General features: G+C 46.5%; 1 protein-coding gene across 1 annotated transcript in view; it reads left to right on the top strand.

Annotated features, from left to right (window-relative positions):
• NCKAP5 (NCK associated protein 5) overlaps positions 1–13,943 on the top strand; it is a gene marked incomplete at both ends in the record, with an annotated part of 941,793 nt that overhangs the window by 889,119 nt on the left and 38,731 nt on the right. The window contains 2 exons of the mRNA XM_079709823.1: positions 2,947–3,261; positions 6,290–6,432. Of these exons, the coding sequence (XP_079565949.1) occupies positions 2,947–3,261; positions 6,290–6,432 (458 nt within the window). The remainder of the gene's footprint in view (positions 1–2,946; positions 3,262–6,289; positions 6,433–13,943) is intronic.

Raw genomic sequence — 13,943 nt, 5'->3', positions numbered from 1 at the left:
CCAAGAATCCTACTTTGCTTTTTGAGTCTCCATTTGAAGGGACTGGATTAACTCATAAAATACCTATAGGGGAGAGAGTTCTTAGACAAAGCCAAAAAAATATTGCCCTCGCAGGCAATGCCTATCACCAGGGCCAGAGAGATGAGATAACTGCCAGAAAAACCCTGGCATGGAAGTCTACAGATGCGATCCAAGAGGGTGGGGGAAGAGGTACCGGACATCTGTGGTTCTCGGGAACCGTGCAGATGCCGGGAATGCCAACTGTTAACTCCATCCTCAGGATGGGAAGCATGGGAACCAGCTGGAATTCAGGGCCAGCACCAGTTCCTTAGGAGAAGCTGGGCGCACTGGCCAGAGGCAGGGGGCCCTTCTGTGCACTCTCAGCGCACAAGGCTGCCTCAATGGCTGCTAGCAAAGCAGACCCCACTTCTGGATTTACCTGAACTTTTTGGCAGAATCAGTATAGCCTGGTGGCTAAGAGCTTGGTCTCTGTATTTATGTAAGTCTGGATTCAAATCCAAGCTCTTTATTTACAGCATATAGCCTTGGACAAGTTACCTTTTTGAGCCATGATTTCTCATTTGTAAATGGCAATGATAGTTCTTACACTTTGAGGTTGAGAAGATGAAGGGATGATACAAAGAAAGCAGTGAACTCCTAGCAGCAGCCAAACTGGATGATCCATTTTCACAAAAGGAAAAGAACCCCTAATGTTGCCATGCTGAGCATTCTTTTGTTCAGAGGTAGGCATCCTGGAGATGCTGGGAGGAAATTATTATGGCAGGCAGCCTGGGGCACGTAGGGACTGACACAGCTATGACATCCCATGAATCTTTGATCCCCATCCCTGGAGACTGGGTCGATTCCAATCCACTTACTCCTGTGTGAGACTGAAATACTTCAGACATTTAGAATTGCCCCAAGTACAACACATGGGCATTGTTAAATATGGGAGTGTCGTATGTCTAGGCTAACATGAAGAAAGGACACCGAATTCTGAATAAGAAGGTCTTTCTTTGCTGGCATTGCCTTCCCATGCAAACAGCTGATTATTTCTCCAAAAGGCTATTTTGTAGCAATTGAGTTGGCTTAATTGAGGAGAAAATGAATAGAGAAGATAATGAATAATCTCGAAAGCTGGTTGAGAGGAAAGCTGACCAGGTGGAGGCCCTGAAATGAATGGAACTAAAACTTAGCCCTTGTGGTTCTGGGAAAGATCTCAGACTATAGCCACGTGAGTCAGGCCTCCTGGGGTCCATGATCAGTCTTTGAGATCAGATGGCGTATGAGATAGCTAAATGGCACCATACTGGAGAAAGGGTACCCGTATCTTCCTACTAAATATCCCTTTGGAGACTGAATCCTCTCTTTTGATAGGGACTTCATCTTTCTAGTGCTTCTAAAGCCAAGGACCAAACCTACTAGAACCTATAAAAGCTAACTCTGTATCCACCCCCACCCCTTTGTTTTCACCTTAGTATTTGGAATTTCCCAGAATTCTAGTACTCCGAGCAGAGACGTTTTGAGGAGAAAGGTAGGGGAATGGTCCAATTCTGAAGTTCAGATACTAATTGGTGAGCATCAGATGAGATTGTGTGAGAAAGTTACTTAAGGATAAACTATTTACCTGTCAGATATCTACTGAAATCTAATAAATATACCTAGTGTTTTTTATAGGTCATCATTCATTATTTCTTTCATTCAGCTATCCTGCGGTGTGCTGGGGGTCATTCTAAATTCAAGAGATTCCACAGTGAACATATCTTTATTCTCACAGAAACTCCCTAAGGGACCTGAGACCTTGAGGGGTTAAGGATCTTTTGTGGATGGCTCACACAATTAGTTATTAGCAGAGACCAGACTCCCAAGCACCACTGAAACGTTAGCTGTTGAACCTCTTGATACAAAGATCACAACATAGTCTATTATATTCCCCACCATGCCTAACACGGTGTTAAGTTGTGCCTCTTCCCCAGTCCTAGACTGATAAGATGCTAATACAAGCTTTACTAATGCTGTTTCACTCTAAGATTATCGTGTAAACAGGAGACCTTTGGGTGACAGGCAGATCTTGGAAGCCGTCTCATTGGCTTAGATAAACTACACCACATTTCAGGAATTAATTATGAAATAATTTTTTCAGCTATTGTATTTTTCTTGGATATAAAATGTTTTGAAGATGAGACGTAATTGGCAGAATATGCCACACATATGGTGAAATCAACTTGATTTGTTTTAGGGAATAGTGGGAGCCCTGGGAATGACAAGAAATCCAAAGAGTACTGATGAGCTTTGTCGTTGCATAAAAGTAGATGGAAAGACAGAAAGTGGCCCTCTGATCTTCTCTGTAAGACCTCAGACGGCAGTTGAGTCATAGGAAGCCCCCATGATAAGTGATGTACCTTTGGGGATGACCCTTAGGGTATGTGAATTAATTGTCCTCACAGTCAAACGGAGAGGCCAGAGACTTAGTTAACTGCTGGTGGATGATAATTCATGTAAGAGATGCACAACTGCCTTTGTTAGGACATCACTTCAATTTGTTATGTGTGCTCATTACTCATCTTATTTCAGTTAATAAATGTTACCTAATTGATTGAAGTCATATGATTCCCAATTGAAATAAGGGTGATCAAAAATAATCTTTGGTCTCCAGTGACCGTTCTTTGACTCCTATAACTCTAGAGAACCATGTACTTTGTATGTACATGGGACTCTTGCTGCCAGGAACGGCGGCTAACCTTCTTACTTCGTGTTATGTTAAGGGAATATTTCCATGTTCAATTAAATGTCTGTCTCATGCCACTCCCTGGAAACTTACTACACCCTTACGAGTATCTCTTCCTTCTAGATATGCCCTTTCCTCCAGACCAGATCCAAATGCCCATGATCCTTTTCTCCTTTTACGTGAGCAGTCTCTAATTCTCACTATGTTGCTCTGTCTAGAAACGAACTGCCAGATGAGGACACTGGACAGTGGGATTGGAACCTTCCCACTCCCAGACTCAGGAAATCGCTCAACGGGACGGTACCTATGCCAAGCAGACTCCCCCGAGGACACTGAGCCCCTCCTGTCTCTCCAGCCAGCCCTCTGTGCAGCTTCCTCCATAAGAGCCCAGACCCTTGAACGAGAAGTGCCTTCCTCTGCAGACGGCCGGGGATCTGCAGACAACACCATTCTTCATTCCACGTCCGACCCCATCATGACCGCCAGAGGGATGCGACCTCTTCAAAGTCGCCTCCCCAAGCCAGCCTCCTCAGGTAAAATGCCTGTTACCTTCCAAATGAGATTGTTTGCTCACTAAAATCATGCACTTGCTGACAAAAATGGAGAACAGGCAGCAGAAAAGATTTCCACCAGGAGGTCAGTCAGTGATCTCTGCCCAGTGGAAATGTAGATGCATGAAATCCCTTTATGTCCTCAACCAAAACACAAAAAGAAAGCACGTATTAAACATCATCTACTCTCAGTATTATTTAAGGAGTGTACACACACATAAAGGAAACAAGCACGTTAGCACAGGTAGGTGGATATATAAATTGATAAAGAAAAAAACATACAACGTAGACTTCAGATTTTGTCTTTTAAAACTGAACTCTAAGTATAGACCAATCTAGGCCCAAGACATAAATTTAGCTGAAATGTTGTTTGCCCTCTCACAGAAGTATATGTCTTCTGACATATTCCTATCCCGTTCAAATGTATTTATATGTTGAGCTATAAAAAACGTAGTTTGATATATTAGCAGTAGTAGATTGTCTGTTAACTACAACGGGATGGAGGGAGCCTTCCCACTGAGAAGTACCATCCTCTGCTGCAGTCAGTGGAAACAAGCTTTCATGATTAAAGATAGGGCCAGGCTAAGGGTCAAAGTTTTTTCACTGTTCCCTCAAGATTAAAAATATTTATTGCGGGCTTCCCTGGTGGCACAGTGGTTGAGAGGCCGCCTGCCGATGCAGGGGACACAGGTTCGTGCCTTGGTCCAGGAGGATCCCACATGCCGCGGAGCAGCTGGGCCCGTGAGCCATGGCCGCTGGCCCTGCGCATCTGGAGCCTGTGCTCCGCAACGGGAGAGGACACAGCAGTGAGAGGCCCGCATACCGCAAAAAAAATAAATAAATAAATAAATAAATAAAAAATATATATATATATATTGCATGAAGTTTGAAGACAGAAGGAACTTTTACTATACTGTTTCCTATAGAAATAAATGATTTGAATATAAAAATGTAAAAAATAAAAATATAAAAATATTTATTGCAGCTCAGGATGACACTAAATAATTTTTAACTTGTGTGCCTCATGTTGCATTTATGACATGCATAAGCATATGAACTAGAATTCTAAAGACTTTCATTTCTGACTTGATGATGAGAAAGCAACCACAAGTAGAGATTATACCATGGGCTTCTGAGAAATTAGAAAAGAAGACTTTTCATTAAACATCTGTGAGTCCATGTGATCGGGTTATTCCCACGGCTGAGGTCTTCCTCCATATGGTAATACTAACTGCTGTGAATGTTTCATCCCAAACTTCTGCTTATTTCAAGCCAAGGCTACATTTTCAAAGGCTGGGACATATATTATTTTTGAAATAAATGTATTGTTAATTAATGACACAGCCTCCAGAGATTCAGGGGCGAAATTGTAGTTATAGATTATGTGCTCCATGCCTGACTAGTCACATGTGTGACCTCAATTCAGCGGCAGGCTGCCGAGCAGACTCCATGATTAAACACTGTCATTATAACAAATTGAATAGAAACTGCAAGCCTTGAATTGCTTCATAAGAAGGGGATAGGAAGGAGATTGTTCTGATCTTGCTGCTAATATTCAGTGCACCGGTTTTCTTAGTTTTGTGTCTTAATTAGATTGTCATGAAGAGTTGTAAAAAAAAGTAGTATACGGTAGAGAGTGAGGTCAACACACTGCAGGACGTTTTTGTGCCGTCCGTCCGGAAGCTTCCTGTCTACCTTAAGATGTTGTCACTGCGGGTCAGAGGCAGGGCTGGCTTTCCAAGGCTTTTCTCTTTTCTGTGGCCATTCGTTACTCATTTTAAACATTAAGGAATGGAGATCTAGTTGGAAGAAAAGGAAAGTGGGGGCTTCCCTGGTGGCACAGTGGTTGAGAGTCCGCCTGCCAATGCAGGGGACACGGGTTTGTGCCCTGGTCCGGAAGGATCCCACAAGCCGCGGAGCGGCTGGGCCCGTGAGCCATGGCCGCTGAGCCTGTGCGTCCGGAGCCTGTGCTCCACAACGGAGAGGCCACAACAGTGAGAGGCCCGCGTAATACAAAAAAAAAAAAAAAAAAAAAAATGCATTTGAATTGGTTATTTTCTTATCCCTGTATCAAAGATGGAAGGAACTGTACAGACCTCCCAATGCTGATGAAAATACAATTACCTCACTTCTGCTCACAAGCAAAATGCTGTTGAAAGGCTCTCACAGCCTGTCCTGTTGATAATCACTGAGGCTGGAGGATAATGACAGCAATTCTCCTTTCTGACATAAGGAAAGACTACACTCTGCAGGTTAATCTGCTGTTATGGGTAATGGAGACATTTTAATCATTCTCTGCTAATTGCACCCTGGCTACTTACAACGTAATCCATGGGCCAAGAGCAGCCCCTGGGAGCTTGTCATATATGCCAGCTCTCAGACCCCACTCCAGACCTACCAAATCAGAACCTGCAGTGTAACAAAAGCTTGGCTGAGGTATATGCACATATGAGCTTGAGACTGCCCGGCGAGATCTTTAAGGACCTCTGAGCACTTTCGCAAGCCACCTTATTCAAAATGACCTTCATAAGTTTCCTAGGAAAATCAGGGTTCCCTGATCAAACATGTTTGGGAAAGGCTGTGAATTCACATCCTCCCTTTGGAAATTATGAAAATCCCCATTAGCATAATGAAGGCTCCAAGAAGTCCTCCAAAACAGAAACTTGTTTGTTATTTGATGTATAACACTGTTTGAGGAATGATAGCGTTTCGCAAGTAGTTTGCCCACTGAACCCTTTCTAATATGAAAAATTTGTCCACATTTTTTGGAAAAGTGGTCCAAGCACAGTTTGCCTTTGGGTCTCCAAGGTGGACATCCTCCAAAGATACACGTAATGACGCAGACATTTCTGTTAGCAGAGACTTGCAGGGGACAGAATGGTGGGAAACCAAGCTGTTACCATGTTTGGACCCTTTGGATTATTTCTGACTATCTCCCCTACCCTCGTCCCTAAACTTGTAAAGAGTTGAAGAAAGCTGATTGTGATTTCATATACATTTCCTCATTTAGGAAAAATCAATTCCCAAATGCAGAGTGAAGCTAAGCCAAGGCCTCAGACTTGTTCATCATTCGAATATGCTGAAAACTCAACGGCAGTGGACAGCAAGCCACTTCTAGCCTGGGGGGGTGACAGCGCTGCTGCGGAGACCCAGGTAAGGAGAGTCGACAGGAGGGCACCCTCCACCTAATTGTCCTGAGTGTGAAAAATGACCTCCTTAACCACTTCCGTGATCGATTTTAATGTTAAGTCAAATTTGTTGTGGGATTAGTGCATAAAGACCAAGGCCCAGGGCTCTCCTTTTTTCCTGAATTATTAAGTAACACTGTGGGTTCTTGTAATTCAAATGATTCCATCCATCTGCACCCCAACTCTTGAGGCAAGGATGCTCTGCCCTGAGTAGACATTGTGGAACGGCCATTCACTCTCCCAAGCCCTAAGAGCACCACTTAGAATGATTCAGTGATATTTTTTCATTATCTTATCAGTTACTTTATCTTTTACCTTGCTCCTATGAAACCAGTAAAGCAGGTATAATTATATTCCCTTTTGGCATGAAGAAACTAAAGCCTGGAGTGGTCACATGACCTTGCCGGGGTCGGTGAGACGTGTGTTTCTTCAATCCCCATCATTTTTGCTGGGGGTTCTTCATCCGCCCTGAGATGGCAGACACACAGGCCTCCTGACGTGTGATTGGACCTGGGGAGGAGCTCGGGGCTCCGGGACTCTTGGGTCCTCTCTGGGAGCTGTGTCCCTCCTCAGTGCCCTCCCGCTTACCTCTCCCAGCTAATCACTTGGGCCATAGTCAGCCTGTTCACGATTTCTCGGCTTGCCCTTGGGCTGGTCCACTTCGGGGTCTTCGGTGGTGCCTGCAGCGAGAAGAGTGGGAGGAAGGACATTAGGCTCAATTACCCGAGCTTCCTGGCCCTGCCTTGGCCCTTTCTGCTTCTGCTGCCTTGGCTCTCCCAATCCCGGCATGAGGAGGCCCTGTCACTGTTTCTACTAGGGTTGCGACCCAACCTTGATGATGAAATACCCAGTTTAGCCCACATCTGAGATGCCCCACAGCCAGGATGGTGGAGCCTTCTTTCAGTCTTTAGCATCTCGGTATGGAAATGATACCCTGGACAAGTAGGCGAAGCGATCCCCTGGCCTACAGCCTCGATGTACAGCACAGGACACAAGCTCCAGAGATGCTGGACCATGGTCAAGGTCCAAGGAAAAGTTACTGGGACACTGATGTTAGAACTCAGCCCTCTGAATTCCATGTCCAGCACTCAGAACAAGGGTCTGAAAGGAGTAAACCGGTGTATTCTATCATGACTTAATTTTTAAGTCTTAGGGTTTTCTCAATTTTCTCCAAAGCAGTAGTTCCTTACACGAGCAGACATCAGAATCAACTGGAGGGTGGCACCTCTTGCTGCTGTCCACATACACCCAGTGTCCTGTTTGGTACAGATGGGGTGAGATCCAAACACTTCTAATAAACTCCCAGGTGATGACGATGCTGCCGGTCCACAGAGCACACTTTGAGAAACACTCTTTCAAGAACTCTGTGCTTGATTTGGGGACCAAAAAATTGAGAAAATCCTAGAAGACATCCAGAGTTGGAGGGGAAACAGTTCAGAAACAACAGGTGGTGACAGTGGCAAAGGGCTCAAGCAATTCCAAGGAGAAAAAAAAAAGAAAAGAGAGAGAGAGAAAGGGAATTACTCAGTGCTGGCCAGGAGGGAGCTATCCCCTCTGTGTGTGATGGCAGGGCACTCCTCACCCAACATTCATATTCCCCAACACACACACCTCTCTGGGGTCCCCTTCCTCATCACCCTGCACTAGCTTTTCCCATTGGAAATCCTGCCCTGACTTGTAAGAGTCACAACTGTGGCTTGGAACTCACAACTCTGCTTCACTGACCGCCAGGGAAGGAAGGTTTAAAGTAACAGTGAGCTTTATCTTTCCAGTTCCAAGCACAGTGCCTGGTTCCACTTGTGTCTGTTGAATAGAGGAATGAAAACAGGCATCTCATCATACCCAGCATCCTGCTGGAACTCTAGACATGGGGCTCCCTTGGGACCACGGCTGTAAACGTGTCATCCTTGCTAGACCACCAGTACCTCCTGTATAGAGCCCTGTACCCCCAGAACCTAGAACACCACTTAGCACAGAGTGGGTACTAAGATGCTTAGCACAGCATCTTTTGAATGGGTCGATGAATGATGAAGTGCATGAAGGAATAAAGGAAATAAGTAACTGCTTGAATGTATAACCCCAGCTAGGGCGGCTTACATCCTAAAATGTGTTCTTATAATTTCCAACCAAATGACACCCTCCCAAACAGGATTGACTTTAGAGACGCATCCCATAGAGCTGTGCCTGAACTCTCTGGGATTGGTGTGGAATAATCGGCTCTAACAGGGCAGCCTGCAAACATACTAAAGAGAGCCCCAAATGCTCTTCATTCTACACACAAGAGTTGCGGTCTTAGATATCAGTATTCCACTTGTGTGCACAGCAGGAAGAACCATCCATATGGTATCAACAGCCTCCACAATTCCTGAACTTGGTGTTATTGCCACACCTGTGACATCCTCTTGGGTCAGGCTATGTGTGCATGTGAGCAAGAGGGGAGACCAAGTCCCTTGCCCTGTGAACTGTTAGTAGATTCAAGGACTATGTATAACCCTATAGGCTAGCAATTGTGTTCCTCCGTAAAGCCTCCTATCCTTTTAGGGGCTGGAATAAAATTAGGGATTGGGTAAACATTGATTCTTTTGTTCCCAAGGTTGATTATTGTCATACCCTCTGATACTTGAAAGCCAATGGTGAGATCAGCTAAATAAATAAGCCAAAAAAATTAAAAAAATAAAAATAAGTAAATAAGCCATTAGGCCTGGGACAGCAGCTCTAATTGGCACTTGAGAAAAATAAGACCCCATAAAAACAGTGTACAAAATGCAGAGCGGGTAACTGTGGGGACTGTCCTGTGACGGACACAATGGCAGCGTGTAGTCAATGGCTTCATCAGTGCAGGTCCATATCTGCAGCTCTGGTAATTGAGCAGAATGCACCAGCTCCGCGTGAGGCAGATGGATGGACCAGGCAGACTGGGGGTGGGGTAGCGGGAATGGAATTCTGTGCACACACCAACCGCCAGATACGAACATCCTCACAGGATGGTCTGCCCATTTTGACTAGCGTGAATAATCTTAACGGTCTCATATTACTCATTTAGGACGAGGTACCCAGAATGTGTGCGTACTCTGCCAGCGGTGGCAGTGATAGTGACAGTGACCCCGACTATGGAGATAATGGTTTTGGAGCTGGAAGGGGCAAGTTAGTGAAAGTGATGAAGAGCGCCACCCCAGGTAACGCGCGCCGGGCCCCGGGACATTCGGGGCTCCCGTCTCTCGGGAACCTGTCGATCACGCCTTTCACTGGGCTCTGTCTCCACCCCGCTTTGATTTTGCATCTTAGTTCCGTGTCTCTCCCGAGATCTAATTTTCTGGTACTTATGGAAGATTGTCTACGTGCATCAATTTGCTTTCTGGTATTATCTTAATGACATTGCCGTGCAGTCTGTAAGGATTTTATTTCCAATCTGGTGTCTCCCAAAAAGTCTTCAATGGAGTTATCTCCATAATGAAGGAATGACTATAAAGATAACTTTGTTTTTAATTATATACTTCGGCAAGTTAAATCATCCAGTGAGCCATGGGTGGGGTGTTCCCAGGCTCTCTGCTCATATCATACTCTGTAACTCTGAACCTGTTACCCATACCATTATGAGCAGGTCTGTTTATACGAGGTTCAAACTTTCTCACATTATTTCTGTTTGAAAGAGAATTGGCAGTAGAAGAACCATCATCCCGAGGCATTTAAAAATAAATATATTCAGATGGCATTTCCTTACAGATACAACAGGACAGATGATCCCCTAACACAAAATGTGGTCTAGGATCTGCGTTTCTTCTAATCTGCTCTGGATTATCAGACATATTTTAATGATACAATGGAGAATCATTCTTTTTGTACTAATCAACTTTTCTCAAATACTCATTTGGCAATTATGTGATGAAACCATGACTTTCCTTTTTAAAACAAGCCTAATGTGTTGCTTTTGAAAAAAACGTAATCTAGCAACCACGTGTGTTTCCGGTTTTCCAAGAGTCTTGACATTTGTGATACCTGGGGGTAAGATAGGTGTGTGAGGATGGTCATCAACCTGAGCCTCCTCTTTGTTGCTTGTGTCCTACAAGTCACCAGAGCAGCAGGACAGATGGGTGAATCCTGCAAAGCCTTACCAAGGGGAAAGTGCAGATATACCCCCTGGTGTTTTAGTTAGGCTGTTGTCCTTGTCAGCTCTCAGGGCTGCGTCAGCGTCCCTCTGGTTGTGACAGATAAGGGGAAGGAGAGTTCATCATCATGGGTCCTTCCCCATGAAGACGCCTAGGCCAGGCCAGCTCCCTAGTCCAGCTCGTCCCCTGGACTTAACATGGGTCCACAGTGAAGAATAACCTTACGTCATGGACCCTCAACTGCGCCTCCGGCTCTAAAACTCCATTCATTTATTGAACAAATACTTATCAAAAGCCTCCTCTGGGCTAGCTTTCCAGCAGTGAGTAAATGGACAAAGATCTCTGCCAGACAGTAAAAAAAAAATGGGTAGAATAAACTAGTAAATGTATATAGTTTGTTGAAAGGAGATATGGAAAAGACAAGTTGAGCAGGGTGGGACGGGAGAGCAGGACTGCTCCAGAGCGGTGGGTGGGTGGGAGCGGTGGGTGGGAGGGAGCGGATGTTAACATTTAAATAGAGGGCTCCCCTGGTGGCACAGTGGTTGGGAGTCTGCCTGCCGATGCAGGGGGTACGGGTTCGTGCCCCGGTCCGGGAAGATCTCACATGCCGCGGAGCGGCTGGGCCCGTGAGCCATGGGCGCTGAGCCTGCGCGTCCGGAGCCTGTGCTCCGCAACGGGAGAGGCCACAACAGTGAGAGGCCCGCGTACCACAAAAAAAAAAAAAAAATTTAAATAGAGCCGTCAGAACAAGGCTCCCTGAGAAGTTGGTGTTTGAGCAGAGATGTGGTGGAGGGGAGAGAGGGAGCCCCTGGAGGATGCCTGGGGGAGCGCGTGGCCTTGAGACAGCAGCAGCGGGCGGCCAGCGTGGCTGTGGTAGGGGGGGATGTTGCAGGACGGGGAGATGAGGTCCAGTAAACGGAAAAGGAGCCAGAGCTCTCGTACGGTCTTGCTCACCTTTCTCAGGTCTTTGCTTCTCCCCTGAGAGCCATGCATGGGGGCCTTTGGACATCTCTGAGCACAGGAGCGGCATGATCTGAGATGTTTTCAGAGGACCGCTCTGGCTGCCATGTCGTGAAGACTGAAGAAGCAAGATCGACTAAGAGGCTGTGACACTCATCCAGGCAAGACGTGTTAGTGGCTGGGACCAGGGTGGTGACAGTGGAAGCAGTGGGCAGCGCGAGCTGATAGAACTCTCTGCAGCGAAAGGAGTGTTCTGTCTGGGCCCTGTCCAGTACCGCAGCCATCACCCACCCATGGCTTAGGAGCTCTTGCGATGTGGCTAGTGTAAGGAACTGAATTTCTAAATTTAAGTTTTGCTATAGTTTCCCTAAGAGTCCCATTTTCCTCTATTTTAATTTGTTTTTATTTCAATGAGCTTTCAATATTAATAGCCAGATTTGGGTCACTGTACAACACAAGGAGTGAGAATGGTCTCATTCCAGTTCTAATTAAAAACACAACGTGAATCACTGATAGATGGGAGATGGGAGTGAAAGAGAAAGCAGGGTCAAGGATGGTTGCCAGGGGGGGTCCTAGAAGGGATAGCGCTCTGCCCACTGCCGTGGAGAAGGCTGAGGTCGGGGCTTGAGGAAGCAGAGTGGTAATCGATGCCAAGTTCGAGGTGCCCGTTGAGCAAGTGGAGGTGTGAGTAGGCAGTGGGCTGTGTGAGTCTGGGGTTGGTCAGGTCAGGTCTTGTCTGGAGAGGTCATTGGAGTGTCGGCGTGTCGATGGCATGTAAGGCCCTGGGTCCAGCTGAGATCAGAGGAGGACGAGTGCCGACAGAGAGAGGACCTCACCCTCCCAAGGTTAAAGGTCGTGGAGAAGAGAAAGAACCAGCAAAGGAGGCTGGGTAGGAACCAGCAGTGAACGGGGCAGAGGAGAATGCGACGTCTCAGAAGCCAAGCGGAAAAAGTATGTCAAGGAGGAATTCCACGATTCCGTGTGCTACTTGCTAAAAAGAGGGACACAGTCTTCCTATTGAGACTTGTCTCTCACACTGGTAGTGGGGTTCCAGGGGTGGGGAGAGGAAGTGGGGATAGGGAAGGAGGGACGGTCTAAAGGCAGTTTGAAAACATCCTGAAAAAAGGAAACAAGATGAAGACAAATTGTCTGACTCTGAATGAGGACGTACCTGAGTATGAGAGAGATCGCTTTAGGTCCAGCTTGTTTAAATGAGTTGTGCAGAGCGATAAGGAATACGCATTCGGTGATGGCTGCGGATCCTGGTGAAGAGTGAACTTGCTCCTTTACCATTTATTTCTATCCCCCTGCAAAAGGAAGTGAGTCTCAGCCTCAGGTTTTTTCCTCTCTGTCCTCACTGTGTTCATCCTCTTCCCTCCAACCAGAGCAGATCCCTGTTTGAGAGGAACAGGCTTCTTTCATTCTATTGCTTTAGCCTCTGTGTACATGGTGCTTCTTGGGCTGAGGTGCACAGTAACCCTGGAAGCAGCACAACCAGCAAGAAGAGGCTTCCCTCTAGCCAGGCATCTGCCCTCTGTCTTTAAACATGGACTTGTTGCCAGAACTCTGTCATCTGCCCACCCTGCCCGATCCAGCCACCCCCCAGCCCTGGCTGATGTCAGTGCTGCTGGGAAGGGAAAACGCGTGCAGACGGCTGGCGTGCCTGTGGGTGTGTGCTGGCTTCCAGCAAGCCTGGGAAGGGATGTTTAGCGTCCATGCAGCCCCAGTAACTTTCTGGATGTTGGCAAAGTTGATAGGAAAAGAAAATAGCAACAATAAGAGAAAAACACTAAAAGGAGTACATGCCTTGGGTGTGCAGTAGAGATTTTTCTCCCCTTTGGAGTCACGATTTTGCCTTGCTTTCATCACCTGTGCCTGTGAAGTGAGATTGGCCCCTAGCCCCTCACCCCCCGAGCCCGTTCCCTCTTTAAGTAAAAAGGTTTTGTAATAGAGGTCCCCAACCTGCAGGATGGAATGTGCCAGTAGATCTTAAAGCCTTAGTGGATGTTCTCCAAGCTAGTTGGCCTTTCTGAAACACACCCTCTCTCCCTGGTTCCCTGAAATTTCCCTCAGGTAGGGGAGGGCACCTGCCAGTGGCAATCTGTCCTCCGAGGCTTCCAGGAAACGGACACTCAGTGGCCTCGACCTCTTATGCAAAAGAATGCTACCTTCCAAAACCCTGCCTAAGGGCTCATAATGCACTCAAGTGAAGACACGTCTTTCCTTTCACGGTTGGTTTCTCTAGAGTGACTCTGAAATGTGTTTAGAAAGGCCAGGGTGTTGGCAGAGAGGCAGCCGTGGGAGCAGGTTTTAGCCGCTGGGCAGGTGGCACAGCACGTGAGGGGGTGGGTGGGGTGAGTCTGTGGCTTTGTTTCCGTGGAGCTTCCCGCTCCAGGTGGCCAGGCTAGGC

The sequence above is a fragment of the Hyperoodon ampullatus genome (genome assembly GCF_949752795.1).
Source record: "Hyperoodon ampullatus genome assembly, chromosome: 8".
In the NCBI taxonomy this organism is placed as follows: Eukaryota; Metazoa; Chordata; class Mammalia; order Artiodactyla; family Ziphiidae; genus Hyperoodon; species Hyperoodon ampullatus.
Note: the sequence above shows the minus strand (reverse complement) of the source record. Positions and strands in the feature narration are given on the sequence as shown.